Source organism: Quercus robur, chromosome 12 (assembly GCF_932294415.1).
Source record: "Quercus robur chromosome 12, dhQueRobu3.1, whole genome shotgun sequence".
In the NCBI taxonomy this organism is placed as follows: domain Eukaryota; kingdom Viridiplantae; phylum Streptophyta; class Magnoliopsida; order Fagales; family Fagaceae; genus Quercus; species Quercus robur.
In genome coordinates, this window is record NC_065545.1 from 20344693 (window position 1) to 20360130 (window position 15438).

General features: G+C 34.1%; 1 protein-coding gene across 2 annotated transcripts; it reads left to right on the forward strand.

Moving 5' to 3' along the window:
- The first annotated feature begins 478 nt into the window (after positions 1–478).
- On the forward strand, positions 479–12423 carry LOC126708749 (mitochondrial Rho GTPase 2). Of its 2 annotated transcripts, XR_007649259.1 has the most exons (15): positions 479–770; positions 1117–1249; positions 1998–2147; positions 2634–2810; positions 2920–3171; positions 5051–5119; positions 5213–5268; positions 6480–6561; positions 9582–9793; positions 9952–10018; positions 10282–10394; positions 11024–11174; positions 11337–11505; positions 11619–11754; positions 11978–12423. XR_007649259.1 is itself a non-coding variant. In XM_050408670.1 (14 exons), exons 1-14 carry the CDS (start codon positions 550–552, stop codon positions 11690–11692), a joined length of 1926 nt encoding a protein of 641 aa, XP_050264627.1. In that variant the 5' UTR covers positions 479–549; the 3' UTR covers positions 11693–12285. The 2 variants fall into 2 exon arrangements, 1 of the variants encoding a protein (XP_050264627.1); XM_050408670.1 differs by having other exon boundaries at positions 11619–12285.
- Positions 12424–15438: the final 3015 nt, after the last annotated feature.

Sequence of the window (15438 nt, forward strand, 5' to 3'; positions counted from 1 at the left end):
ACATATCTTATAAATTTATGTTTCATCGATCACAAAAAAAAAAAAAAAAAAAAAAAAAAAAAAAAAAGATATTATAAAATTTTCTACAAAAATTCTACAAATTGATAATTAGTTTATCACAACTCAAAAATTACCAAAAAAATAATTTTTTTTTTAGAGAATTTCAATCTATAGCGTCCGTTCCTGATGATAACTCTTTATTATCAGACCAAGACACAAATTAATTTACCAAAAAAATAATTCAAATATTTATTTTCTATTATTTTGTTGGAACTGCACCAATCACATTGGTTATCACCCCATAGGTTTAGCCTGCCTTTCCCCCACGCGCAAGTCAAAAACCCAACCCCAGCTTCCTCTCCACGCAAATATACTTGCGCAGTACACATACAAATACAGTACATTCATGCATTTGATTTCAAAAATTCTAAATTATACATACAAAATTGTTATATTTAAAAATTAAAAACTTTAAAACCTCTCTCTCTCTCTCTCTCTCTCTCTCTCTTACAAACGCAAACACACAAGCGCTCTCTTTTCAATAAAAAAATGGCGGGTGGCTCAGTCGGAAACGCAAGCAGCTCCGGCAGCCGTTCCGTCGTCCGAGTCGTCGTCGCCGGCGACCGAGGAACCGGTAAATCAAGCCTCATCGCCTCCGCCGCCTCCGAATCCTTCCCGGAAAACGTCCCTCCGGTCCTCCCTCCCACTCGCCTCCCCGCCGATTTCTTCCCCGATCGCATTCCCGTCACTCTCATCGACACCTCCTCCAGGTACATGCATCTATATATAGATTTTTGAGTTTGATTGTGAAAATTTCGAGTTAGATTTTGAGTTTTCACCTAAGAACTAAGATTGAATGTAGTGTACGTGTTTTGTTGTTAGTGAATTGGTTTTCGGTTTCTGATATTGAAAATTCGGTTTTAGATTTTGAGTTTGACATTTGATTGAATGATATTGAAGAATTTCGTGTATCTGAGAGGTTTTTGTTAGCCGAGCTGGTTGAGGATTGAAATTGAATATGAAAATTTACAATCTATAGTGTTATAAAATTCAGCTTGAGTTTGAATTTGAATTTGATATTTGATTTTTGATTGTGTATGTTAATTTTTGTTTTAGCTTGGAGAACAGAGCTAAGCTTAATGAAGAATTGAAGAGAGCTGATGCCGTTGTGTTGACATATGCTTGTGATCAACCACTCACGCTTAGTCGCCTGAACACTCACTGGCTCCATGAACTTCGTCGTTTAGAGGTTCGCAGATTACATAGTTTACTTCTAACAATCATCATCATCATCATCATGTTATATTTATGGTAAATTGCATTTTTGTTCTCGGACTGTGGTTTTGGTCCCTTTAAATTTCACAAAGGTCACTTTGATTTTGCTCCCTCAAATATGAGCTCAGTTTGGATGGTTTCAAATTTAAATACGGGGTGCCTTAGCATTCTGTTAGTATATATAAATGGAAAATAGGCAGAGAGATTAAAATGTTACATTTAAAAAAAGAGACCAAAATTGAACATACCCCTTAGTTGAGGGACCAAGAAAGCGATTTAACCTTATTATTATTTTGGTTACTTTGCAACTATCCACAAGGTTATTTGCAGATTTTCACCTTGAACTACAATTTTTTGCTATTAAAACTGTAGGTCAAGATTAATTTGACATGTTCCATCCCATTATACAAAATTAGCGGCTTGGTTGGGTGGTAGCATGCATTTATGTGTAAATATATATATATATATATATATATATTATAAGTAATTTGTGATGTCAACCTCAAGGAGCGTACTAATTTGTTAATTTCAACGTTGATTTTGGATGGTGGGGTGGCCTTTGCAAGTTAATGTCAAACTTGGTTGTTAATTAAAAAAGATCATTGTCTGGGATAATTGACTCCGTGGTTTAGGGTGAATCTATCTACAATTAATCCTTATTGTGTTTTTACCATGATAGCTGGTAAACTAATGCTGCTCTTTCTCATTTAACAAATGGTTAGGTAAAGGTACCCGTTGTTGTGGTTGGTTGCAAACTAGATTTGCGAGAGGAGCGTGACACAATGAATCTGGAGCAAGTCATGTCACCAATAATGCAAAAGTTCAGGGAGATTGAGACCTGTATAGAATGTTCTGCAGCTAACTTGATTCAGGTATATTGAGACGCCTTCACTTCTTGTTGCTTGGATTATTTTGTTTTAAGATCACTGGAATTGAAATCTGATTAGATAGTCTTGCCCCAGCCAAAACCCAAGAAATCTGATAATTGTGGTTCTTATTTGTTTGCTGGAGTTCATAAGCTTCAACATTATCTAGTCATTTACAAGTATAGGCTTTAGGGGACGTCAAAACTCACCATTAATTCATAATAGATTAATAGTCTATTACATGTCTACCCATTATTTCAATAATGATATACAGACATAAACTAAAGAGGCTAGAAGGTCACAAACCTTAAGAGAAGCAAGGGAGGATAAAATCCCTTTTTGTGAAAGCAAAGGCAGTCTAATGGTGCTGGTCAGCTATAGTTGCTATCTTCTAGTAAATGTAGTATGTTTTTATACCAATATCATGTGCTTGTGAATATTTTAAACATCATGATCTGGTTTAGATGTTTAAGGTTGCTGCTGTGGTTGTAGGTCCCTGAAGTTTTCTATTACGCTCAAAAAGCAGTACTTCATCCAACAGGCCCATTGTTCGATCAAGAAAACCAATGTTTGAGGGACCGATGTAGGAGGGCATTAAGAAGGATATTTATTCTATGTGATCATGACTTGGATGGTGCCCTGAATGATGCTGAGCTGAATGAATTCCAGGTTCCTCTTCTTTGTCATTTCCTTTTTTATATCCTTTTCCCCCCTAGTTTTATGGGAGCCTTTTGTTCTTTATATTGGAGTTGTTACAATTTATTACTATATTAAACAGGTTAAATGTTTTAATGCTCCACTGCAACCCGCTGAAATAGTGGGTGTTAAAAGGGTTGTTCATGAGAAGGTACCGGCCGGAGTCAACCAGCTTGGTCTTACCCTTACAGGGTTCCTTTATCTCCATGCTCTTTTCATTGAAAAAGGCCGTATTGAGACGACCTGGGCTGTCTTGAGGAAATTTGGGTATGATGATGATCTAAAACTCAGAGACGATTTTCTTCCAGTTCCATCTAAGCGTGCTTCTGATCAGGTTTATCCCACTCTCATCTTGCTTTTGTTCTTATAAAATTACATTGTGGTCTGCTCTACTTTGGTAGTGACATATGACAGATTAGGAAAATGTGTCTATATACGCTTGTGCTAGGCTTCAGAATAAGAAAATCTATGATCTTGGGGTTTGTTAAATTGAGGGAAGGGATTTATGGTTTGTAGATTGAATTAGGGTTTGAAAAGTTTGAATTTTGGCAGCCGAAACAGAGGATTATAAGTTATAGAAATTTTGGGCAGCAGCAAAATTAGGTCCTTTATGGTTTATTTGATGGGTTATTTTGGTGGCTAAGAAGCAGAAAAAAAAATGGTGTTTCAGGGTTTCGATAGGTAAGGAAAAAGTTTAAATCTGGAGTTGTAAAAGAGGTAGAAAAGAGAGAACTTTGTTGCTGTTTAAGGGCTATTGAAAGTGACATGAACAATGATAGTGAAGAGGGAGAAAGAACAAAACACTCTAGTCACTTTTCCTTCAATCAAAAATTTTGAATTCTTTGAGTGCATTGGGCACAAATATGTAAGGACTCTGTTATTTATTTATTTGTTTTTAGTTATTATTAACCAGTAGTATTAGGACTTTTGATTTGACCAGTAACTAAAGACCTAAGAAATCCAAATAAAAACTAATTTGAATTTAAAAAAAAATCATTCCAAGATATTTAGGATTTCCTAGAAAGGCCAGAATATTATAGTCTTAACTCAATTATAGAAATAAATACCCTAAATTCACATAATTTGTGATAGATTATTGATCAGCCCTTCTTTACAAAACTAAGCATTACTTGAAATCGTAAACCCTATTAAAGAATAAACTTAAACCTCTAGATGTGCGTGTGTGTATATATATATATTAAGTTAAAAAAAAAAAAAATTATTAACAAAAAAAGACTACTTCATGCAAGAAGAATGAAGCAGCCAAAAAACATATGTACATCCAACAAATAAAAATTATGTACAAAAAGAAAGAGAGTCTATAAAAAACAAAATGGAATTACTAGAAGTGAATCCCCAAGCACGAGAGTAATCAAATAAAGTCCCTACAAACAAAAACCCATAATTTCTTATGACTACACCTTTTAAACCATTCAACTTTTATTTCATTTGGACCTCGCATGTTGGCGCTACACAGATGAAAAGTTCTAAGTTGTCAAAACTGAAAGTCACTCTAAACATAGCAACTTAGACTCTTATTCTATGGCTGTATAGGGAAAAGGTAGGATAACTTGCACAAGTGTTTGGCTACAGGAACTTTATCACTGGTTAAGCTTTATTGAAGTATGCTTATGATAGCAAACTTAAAAACCAAGATGTGGCCTACTAATAAATGAATTCTTTAATATTGGTCCTCATTCAGCATTTCATGTGCTTTATTCTCTTGAGCTTTCAATTCTAAGGGCAAACCTTATTTCATTGTTTTCATAGATTTATATCCTAAGTAATTAAAGGGGTTAAGATCCTTCATAGTTGAAAAATTAATCACTACTTGTGATTGGTCATAGTGCTTTTTATAATAGTGAGCCCCATCTACTTAATGGCTGCAAATGCATATATAAATTTGGGAGTTAGCAATGTGCGCTGTAGCATGTGTTCTATTTCAAGGAAGCATATAACCTGGATTTTTGCACTATATATGCAAGAGGGCTACTGTTTACCTGGTTTTTAACATCGTATACTGATGATATTATGACAATCCCTTGCATAATTCCTATCCCACTTCTAATATGTAGCTGTGGAAGATTTTATGTTCTTCTCTTGCCCTTCAAAATAATATTTCTTCTTTTCTATACTTATGTTACAACAATATTACTTCCTTTCTATACTCATGCTCTGCTATGAAATACTTACTCTTAGGTGTCATTTTGTAGAGTGTGGAACTGACAAGTGAAGCTGTGGAGTTTCTGACTGGAGTCTTCCGATTGTTTGACACTGACAATGTATGCCATTACAATATGCTGGCAGTCTTCTACCTTGTGAAAATATATCCTGTAATTGAATCTCTGAATGTATTAATTTTGACATTTTATTAGGATGAAGTGCTACAACCTTCTGAGCTCGATGAACTATTTTGCACTGCTCCAGAAAGGTAAATTTGGTATTAGATTTTGTTTAATTTACTTTTTACCATAAGCATGGTTTTGTTACCTTCATTTATTCACTGAAGGCAGCATCTAAATGCTACTTTTGGTAGGGGCTTCAGTTGGCTGCCTGCAAGTAATGCTACTCTTGCTTGCTGAAATTTTCATCAGTCTCTGTTGGATCTAAATGTAAACTTCATTTGCGAACAGTTTGCTTCCATTTATATTAGATCATTATGCTGTTGTATGGGTTGCCTGTTATGTTGTTACTTAGGACATCACTGTTATAGTTTAGTGTTGGAGAAGCATATTAACATTATTACTTTTTATGATAATCCAATAGTTGGGAGAGAGGGGATTTGAACCCTTGAGCTACAAGGCTCCTGGCAGCATTATTACAAGTACAGTTCTATAAGTTTGCACATCATTTAAATGTTGAAGTAATCATTTATATTTTACTATGAAGAATTTTGACATTGTAATTTGTGAACCCTGAACTCAGATGTGTCCTTGCTACACAGTGTCTATCAGGGATGGGAATGTAAGCAATTGTAATTTTAACTTTGCAGATAATTCACATATAAAAAATAACTGATATTCGGATGTCAACAAGAAACTATGCGTTTTAATTATTTATGTTCATTTATGTTTACTCATTAAAATAGAAGCTTACTAGCATATGATGTTGTATTCTACTTTGGTCTTGAGCTAGTTGTTTGCTTCTTTCTTTCATTTGTTTGTCTCCAGTTCTTACCAACCGACCTCCTGAGGCTGTACCTCTAATTGTGAGGGAATCCTTAATTAACCTTTTTTTCCCTGATTGTTCTTTGGTAATAATTATATATTATTTTCACCATTAAATTCAAGCCTTGCCTGAGCCAGGCGATGGGTTACACCTGTGGGAGAAAGAAAAGAGATGTTTGTTTAAATTAAATTTCACTACTTGATTAAAGATGTAATTCGATAAATGGATTTGGAACATGATCTGTAATTCCTATCCTACACAGCCAGCATGTCTCACTGAGTATAAGTACTCTGTGTTGCTGTAATTTCTATCATGAATTATTTTGATGGTTGTCTTTTGTTGCTGCCTACGCATTAGACTCACCCACTAATTACATAATATTATTCTTCTTTTTTAAAATTGTCATTGAATCACGAATGACATTATAATGCCAGAATATGCTTCTTAGATGTGCTGTTCGTGTTTTGATTTCAGTCCTTGGGATGAGGCTCCTTATAAGGATGCTGCAGAGAGAACAGACCGTGGTGAAGTATCTCTTAATGGGTTTCTATCTCAGGTGTGTGCACCTACTGTTTTTGATTCTTGCAATGTTCGTGAGTACTTTTATCAATTCCCCACACGTTATACTCCTAAAGTAACTGACTATGGTTGATGATATGTGTGGTATATGGTTAACATATAGGCCTAACATAGAGATAAGTATGCTAGGTTCATGTAGATCTGTATGGGTGAAATATGAGTAGTGTAAAGATTTGGGAGTGACTTCGCTGTATTAACTAGGAGTGCTTGGGGAAAAAGCGGGTGGAGTTATGTAATAGATGCAGGGTGGTGCCTGGTCCAACAGAATTGGAAAATACGATTGTCCCATTTTCTCCTTTTATATCCTTTTCTCATTAGTCAAACATGGAATAGAGAATTATTCAGAAAATTCAATTTCAAAAAGTTGAAAATCTTATTTGACGTCAATGCCACGTGGTGGGTAGCTGTAGAAAGCGTATGATAAGGTACCTAGAGAGGTTATGCGGTGAGTTTGAGAAAAGAAATGAGTTCCTCTAAAGTAAATTAAGTTGACTAAGGATATTAATGATGGAGCTGTAATTAGTGGAAAAACAAGTGGAGGTATCACAAGCGAGTTTACTGTTACTACTGGGTTTGCATCAAGGTTCAACATCAAGTCCATATCACTTGCACTAGTGATGGATGAGCTTACTAGATCATTTCGAGATGGAATCCCTTGGCAAATCACAGAACTGGTTCAGTTATGATCCAAGCTAAAACAATAATAAAATTAGTTCTGAATTACTTATAAAAAAATTATAAAACTAGTTCTAAATTGAATTGATTTTATTATATTTCTAGTTTGTCTAAAAATGGGGCAAAACCAGTTTTAGTTAAAATTTATTATTTTTATTTTTTGGATAAATAAACAAATTCATAAGAGTGAAATTGGCATAAAGAAACTAAAAAAGTTAAAGAAATACTAACAACTTTGAAAAAGAAAAATGTCCTATCATAAAGAATCTTCAATAGCCCTAGCAGTGTATGTTCAACTCCAAAGTTGTTTCCTCACATTCTTCGAAACTGTGCACATTGTGCTCTCTCCAAATACTCTGCATGATGCATAAAGGAATGACACTCCATATTCTTGCATTTTGGTGTCTTTGAAACCTTCCTTTTCCAACAAGTGAATAAATCTACTACCCATCTAGGCAAGACCACTGCACCTTAAACCAATGACGGACCTAGGATTTTAACGTAGCGGGGGCCGGAGTATTGAAAAAAAGAAAAAAAGAAAAAGAAAAAAACTTCAAATAGGCATCCATATAGTATTAAAAAATTATAAATACACAAAATCGTTATTTCTAAATACATTAAGATGCAATCATTTACCAACAAAGATAAAAACAAAAACAAAATAATGTTTTTTTTTTTAATACTAGGCTGGTTAGGATTTTTTTTGTTGTTGTTGAAGTTAGAGCATTTACAGTGGTATTAGCTTTTTGCATTTCAAAAAGCTATTTTATCTATTTTATCACTTCATTTTACAATACACTTAATGTCAAATGTTCTATTTTTTTATCACTTCATTTAAAATAATATAAACAACTCATTAAAATAATAAAGGAAGAGAGAGAATTTGAGTTTTTTAATTGAAGGAAGAGATATAATCCTAATAAAATATATATTTTTTGATAGGTAATGTAAAATTTTATTAAATAAAAGAAAATAACCAACTCAAGTACATTGGGAATGTACTATGGGGGCACAAATCAGGAACCAAAATTACAATGATCAAATAAAACAGTAAGGGAAGAACAAGAAAGATGACAAAAACCACAGTCAACTAGTATTTATATCAGTTTACTATAATTGCAAAAAATTTAGCTTTAGCTTCTCCAATAACAAATGATTTTTTGGTGGTAAAATAGTTTTTTTTTTTTTGCTAAAATACAATTATCATTGTGAATGTTTTTATTGTTTTTGCTAAGTTTTTGGGTTGGATAGTTGCTATTTGGGTGAGACTAGCTAGGCTTATTGAGGAGAATGGGTGCCTAAGGTTTTGGAAGGGGCCCAACTACAAAAATAAAATATATAATAACTAAAAAAAAAATTTGGACCCAGGGGGGCTGGGTCTGTCCCTGCCTTAAACAAATATAAGATCATATCCTAAAGTTCCTTGGCTGTTTCCCATTGGAGCATGCAGCTTATCTAACTTTTGGTGACCTCCACTTGATGAGTCATGGTTCCAGCCGATTGTGCTACCTCTTGTGGTTAGATCCCAAACCTTTTATGAGAAGATAAAACCCTAAAACCTTAGAAATAATTAATCATGACCCTTGATTAGACTAAATCCTAGCCATGCAGGATTAAGATAAATTTACAAAGACTCAACTACCCTTTCATATCAAAGAAATAAACTTAGGTAAAATCCTATGTTTATTGTTTCATTCAATGAATTTAAGGGTTGAACAGTAACCCAACACGTTAATGTGAACAGTAATAGAGAACATAAAAATAAATAAATAATAATAATTTTAATTCTTAGCTTGCCATCCTACATCACATGGTATAATCAATCCCTTCAGTGCCATCTTTTTAAAATGGGAATTGCTACAATCACCATTTACAATTGTGAACATTGCTGAACAAATAAACTCATTAACCACTTTCCTGTTGAAGTGATATACCTGAAAACAAGATTACCTCCATAGACCTCCTTAACCCTAGGAAATACATCACCCTTATAATATTGCAATTTTTCTTTCATACAGCATTTGAGTGTGTTGCCAAGAGCCTTGTAGCTTAGTGGCATAGCCTCCTCTCCATTATGAGGAGAACCAGGGTTCGAATCTTCCCTGCCCCATTGTTGTAACTATCAAATTATCAAAAAGGCAGCATTTGGGTGTGTTGTTTTATACATGATTTAGTTTCTTTATCATTTTTTGGAGTCCATCCATTTTGTAATTATAATACCTTGGAAAATATATATTTTTGATTTCCTTAAGCTATTTTCGCAATTTTAATTATAAAATAGCTATTATGTTAATTATATCACTTTAAAAAATGTGGTTGCAGTGGGCTCTTATGACATCATTGGATCCGCAGCTTAGTTTGGCTAATTTGGTTTACATTGGATATGGTGGTGATCCTAATTCAGCACTTCGGGTCACGAGGAAAAGATCAGTAGATCGTAAAAAGCAAAGAACTGAGAGAAATGTTTTTCAATGCTTTGTTTTTGGTCCTAAGAGTGCTGAAAAATCTTCTGTGTTGAATACTTTATTGGGAAGGTGCTGCATCTGAACCAATTACTTGAGTCAATGTCCTTCACCTGTTTACTGTATTTTGTCTTTGGTTTAGTTTCTACTACTTATGACTTTTTTTTTTTTTCTTTTTTTTTTTTTGTGTTTTCTTCTAAGCAATTTTTTTTTTTCTATTCCAACCACAGGCCTTTCTTCAAAAATAATTCAACAACTGGTGATCGTTATGCAGTGAATGTTGTTGACCAGCTTGGGGTTAGTATAATCAGTAGAAACACTGGGCTTGGTACTTGAATATTCCCCAACTCTCCCCTCCCCACTCCTCTGCTACTTGTGTGGACATTCTAAACCATCATTGACATCAGTAACAATGTGTCAAATGATGTCCAGTTGAAAAATAAATTGCAGAATTTTGATGTTAGTTTATCTGCATGCTAATCAAAAAGATAAATAAGCCCATTCATCTTTACAAGTTGAAGTGAACCATATAGTCATTTTTGTCATTGCTTCCCTTGCAGGGGAGTAAGAAGATTGTCATATTGCGAGAGATCCCTGAAGATGGAGTCAAAAAATTCTTGAATAATAAGGAATTTTTGGCTGCTTGTGATGTGGCTATCTTTGTCTATGACAGGTACGTATGATGCTATTTGTATTTATTAGAATTAACTACTATCATCTGCATACAATATGACATAATATGAGAAATCCTCAGTTGTAACTTATTTCAATGTTGATTTTGGGTTCCCTTACACGGTGAACCAATCTGAAAGGGAGCTCTGGTTCTTAGGCCCTTAACACAAAATATCAACCTGTAGACAATTAACTAAATGAACCAAATTCGTTGTGGTTTGGTTTTAAGTATGATTGTTGATTTGTTTTATGCAGATTTTTTCTTTGTATTTTTGGTAGCAATGAATGTTATTGAAAAAAAAGGAGGGACCTCATGTACGCAGGACGTACATAACTAAGGTTTCCTAAAGAATTTTTTGTAATTTTCTTTATCCTCAATGAAAGACTGTCAATATAATGGATTGAGGAATAATTGGGCAGGTCCTATTTACCAAACCTTAAGAATGAGACCCGCCTGAACACAAAAGTGAAAATACTAATAGTATCTATTCAGGGAAAGAATCACCATAAAATATAATCTTGAGAGTAAAAATCACATCATTGAATAAATAAAATAATTTTGCCAGAATAAAATAAAGATAATTAAGATTTTGCATCAGTCATAATTTGACATTGTTCTTCTATTTCCAGCTCAGATGAAAAATCATGGAAAAAATCAAAAGACCTTCTGTTGGAGGTTGCTAGGCATGGAGAAGAAAGCAGTTATGGAGTGCCTTGCCTCTTAATTGCTGCTAAAGATGATCTGGATCCACATCCAGTTGCAGTAAATGATTCAGTAAAGGTATTTCTTTTATCATTGACTACCTTGTTCTCACATACTCAATGGTGTCTCTACATAATTTGTGAACTGTTTCCTCATATCTGTAACTCCAATTGTTCTTATTTAGTTTTCAACAGAAGAAGATGTACTAATAATTCCAATTTTTAATTTTCATTGTTTTAGGTTTGTCAGAAATTAGGAATAGAGGATCCTATTCCTTTGAGCAAAAATATATTCAGTAGAATTATAAGTGCAGCTGAACACCCGCATTTGAGCATCCCCGAAACGGAGACTGGAAGAAACCGCAAGCAGTACCGACATCTTGTTAATCAATCTCTCATCTTCGTCTCTAGTATGTTTCTCTAGCTCACCATTGACCCCCACTTATGTGCATGTACATTTCCAATTATGAGTTTTATATTGTTCTTATGCATTTTTTGACTGGATTTTTGTCTCAAACTACAGTTGGGGCTGCTGTTGCTGTTGCTGGACTGGCAGCTTACCGTGCCTATGCTGCTAGAAGAAGCAGTTCAAGTTAGGTAGGAGGAGTCGTCCATCAATAAACTGATGCTGTCTTGCTGCCACTTCAACTTTAATAATGGTTGGTTTTTTCTTGCTTTGTCCAATTATTCTAATGCTATCGTTGTTGGGCATTCTCTAAACAAGATGTATATAGAATAATAGCAATTTCTTCTCGGAGGTTTCCTATCCATTGTAACATCTTTTCCCTTTTAGTTCAAGTTTCATTTTATAGTTATTGCTATTGTTGTTGCTATTATTATTATTTTGTAATTTGTATTCAAAACTCTCAATTAACCATGCAGGGCTTTTATGATCGGCTTTCAAAATCTCTGCTCTAGCTACAATTTACTGTGCTCAGTTGGTGGGGTTGAATGCACAATGAGAAAATACTCGATATTTTCACCCTTCCACGTTTGTGCAATTTTTCGAACTTGTTTACACATCGTGACAGTCCATAGTAGTGATGGTCCTCAAGTAATTCATGCGGTGTAAGGATTGTGAGTTCAGAAAATTTTACTAGTACTATTTAAGGTAGTAATACTAATAGGTTGGATTCATTTATGCCGTGGAGATTAGATGAATAGACAAGTCAGTTATCCAATTATGTGATGATTCTGTTTTTTTTTTGGCTGAATGTATGCTTCTTATGAGTTGATTGTAGTTCTTGCTGTAACTGTATTGGCGGCGTGTACACCTTGGCAGTATTAGGCCCTTTAAATCAATTTGACCAGTGAGTCTTTGATTAGAATGATTGCAAATATTAGGTCTGGATTGCTTGAATTGAAAGCCTGGAGATAAACGATTCTACCCCAAAATACGGGGTCACACACAGATATGCTTGACTAGAACAAAATTTCACTTCTATTGTCAGTAGTAGCTTTCTTCACAATTATACACATTGCCATTATGTTTGGATCGAAAGAGGGGAGCAGAGTAGAGTATTTGAAGGGGATTGGACTTTTTTTAACTCCAATTTGGGGGAATTGGAGGAGAAAGGATTCAAGTATAAGAAATTTTATGTACTTAATATTTGCTAAGTATAGCTAAGAATTTTGTAACTCAATTAGTTGATACTTCGAGGCGTTTTTAATAGAGACATCCAGGATTAAAATCTCTCATTCTTCTTGTAAAAAAAAAAAAAAACTAAAGTATAGAGTTTAATAAATGAAGGATATAATTACTAATTTCTTTATACATTATCATTTCCTCTCCTAAATTTACAACCAAATTAAGTATGGAACATTTACTCTCTCCTCCCTTTTAACTTTTAAAACATTCTGGGGAGGGTATCCACTTTTCTTTTCTACTTCTTTCCTCTCATCTACCAGTCTCTCTTATGCTCTCAATTATCTCTTCCAAACTCCCAAATATAGTGTATATATTATGCTAGTGTGAGTTTGTGCCATGCTTGAAATGTTGATGGGAATCTCACCTTACTGGTCAGGGTTTTTTGTGTATTTTGGAATAATTTTAGTCCTTAAATATTAGACATGAAAATTGAAATGGGTACCTAAAGTTCAAGAAGTTACAATCAACTCTAAGAATATCCAAATATCACAATTAAATCCTATGAATCTAAATAACGGAACTTGATGGTTTCTCTTGTTAACTTCTCATACGATAATTGATGTGGTTAACAGGAATCAACTTAAATATTTGCCCTCGTACCTGACATAAGAAAGTGAAAACGTGTCATGTCAACAAATATTTTGTTGTATTTATTAAAATTTTGAAAACTAAAAAGGTTGATGTGGGTAAAATATGTGAATAATGGTCGACAAGGCATATACCATGTTAATCAAAATTGTTTTGTTAGTACTTTCTGTGACATCTAATTGATTGATGCCAGGGGACAGGGTACGTAATTAAAGTTAATCTACCCTCCAATTTTTTTTTTTCTCTTTTTTTTCCCCATGTATTTGCTTTATTTATTTATTTATTTTTTTATTTTTTTTTATTATTTTTTTTTTTCATTTATATAATTGTAAGGACTCAATTTGTAACGACCTCAAGATGGTATTGGGTTCGTACGTTAAAGGCCCAAACAATATAATTTGTAGAGCGTGGGCTTGAAAGGTTAGGCCTTGATCATTGGACCACGGTTAGTCGGGGTACTCATAGCGGTCACGTAGAGACAATCTAAGGTTGTCTATGGATCTTGTCCATGAAGCTTAATGTTCCTATCCTTCCTTTTCCTATTTTTGGGTCCCTCCTTTCCGGCCTCCTCTTTTTGGCGCATAAGCCTTCACGTTATATAGCCCTTCTCAGTTGATCCTGACCCTCCATCTGTTGATCAGGCAGGTACCTACTTAAGTACCTGTCCCATCAGCCGCCTCCCCCTACTTTCTGTTAGTTGCAATAACCGAAACCACACTGTTCAGGAGTCTTTTCCCATTAATACGACTAGGACGTTTATGGGCGCATTCAATGCGGAGGTGACGTCTTTTCCTTGAACCACTCCCACTCCATATCCCCATGTGAGTCCCATTCTACTCGCCTTTTCTTCTGAGGGCGCTTTGGAAGCTGCCTTTGACGACATGTCGCTCTTCCTTTTGAAGTCTTGAGATGCCGAGGACAGGATCATCCTCGGCTGCATCTATAGGCTATTTGGTCTTTCACTACTTGTCCTCGGAAACTATTCTCCTCGGCACGGGCCCTGGGTCCTAATGGAAAGTGGGTCGGGTCGTAAGTTCTCTGGCCCCATAATAATAACTAATGAACTATTATTTATTTTATATACAAACCTTATTTATAATAGAAAAGGGAAAATTTTCATATTTTATCAATGTCTTGGTTCAAAACCTACAAAAGGAAAACTAAGAATGAAAATAAATAAATAAGAAAGAATTTTAATAGAAAAATAAAAAGAAAAAAAGAAAGAGGAAATTATTATCATTATTTCTAAAGTGATATAAAAAGAGAATTTCAAAATTTTAATGTAATTATATATTCTTCTCCATGAAATTGTGTATAAGTAATAAAATATAAGAATAATTACATGATAAGCTCCCAAGTTTAATATTGTTTTCAAAATAAACTTTGAAATTTCATGTTCATATATGTTTACAATATAGTTTTAAAAATATTACAATTTTATCATTTTACGAGGCTATATTAAATAAAATATCAAAATTTATGTTTACATGATATTTTTAAAAATATTATAATTCGTTCATTTTATGAGCTTCTATTAACTAAAATATTAGAATTTACATAAGTTGTACTCGAAGTTTGTTTGGTTAAAAAAATATTTTTAAGTAAATCATAAGTGAAATTTTGAATTACACAAATCACAAGACGATTTATTCATGTGTAAGAGCAATTAATCGTTTTTTTTTTTCTTCTCTGGTTAGAAATACTACATAAATACCGCACCTCTCCCCCCACCCCCCGCGGCGGTCCCTGCGTTCTCCCTTACATTTAGAGCATGTGAAAGTACCATCCGGCTCAAATCACCTGATGATGAGAAAGCAATGTTGAAGCAAATAAAAAATAGGAAAAAAGAAGAAAGAGAGCAGTGTTGAAGCAACAATTTGGGAAAGTAAGAATACGTAGCACCTACATATTTGTTGTAATTTGTCAATGTCATGGATGAGCATATATGTTTTGATTACTATAAGTAAATAAAGTAATAGGATAATTAAAGGAGTGAGCAAGGGAGCATAAACTTGTGAGGTCACCTGAATGTGTTAAGAGACCTACCTTGAAGCCCTCCTCTTGTTCCCCATTTTCGTTTACCTGATTGAACTTGTCTACCAAAATG

Excerpts from the sequence above, each read along its gene's own strand:
- LOC126708749 (XM_050408670.1), top strand. The coding sequence starts at position 550 with ATGGCGGGTGGCTCAGTCGGAAACGCAAGCAGCTCCGGCAGCCGTTCC. Across the intron at positions 2,148-2,633 it reads CTGCAGCTAACTTGATTCAG|GTCCCTGAAGTTTTCTATTA; the intron begins GTATATTGAGAC and ends CTGTGGTTGTAG. Across the intron at positions 9,794-9,951 it reads TTGAATACTTTATTGGGAAG|GCCTTTCTTCAAAAATAATT; the intron begins GTGCTGCATCTG and ends TTCCAACCACAG.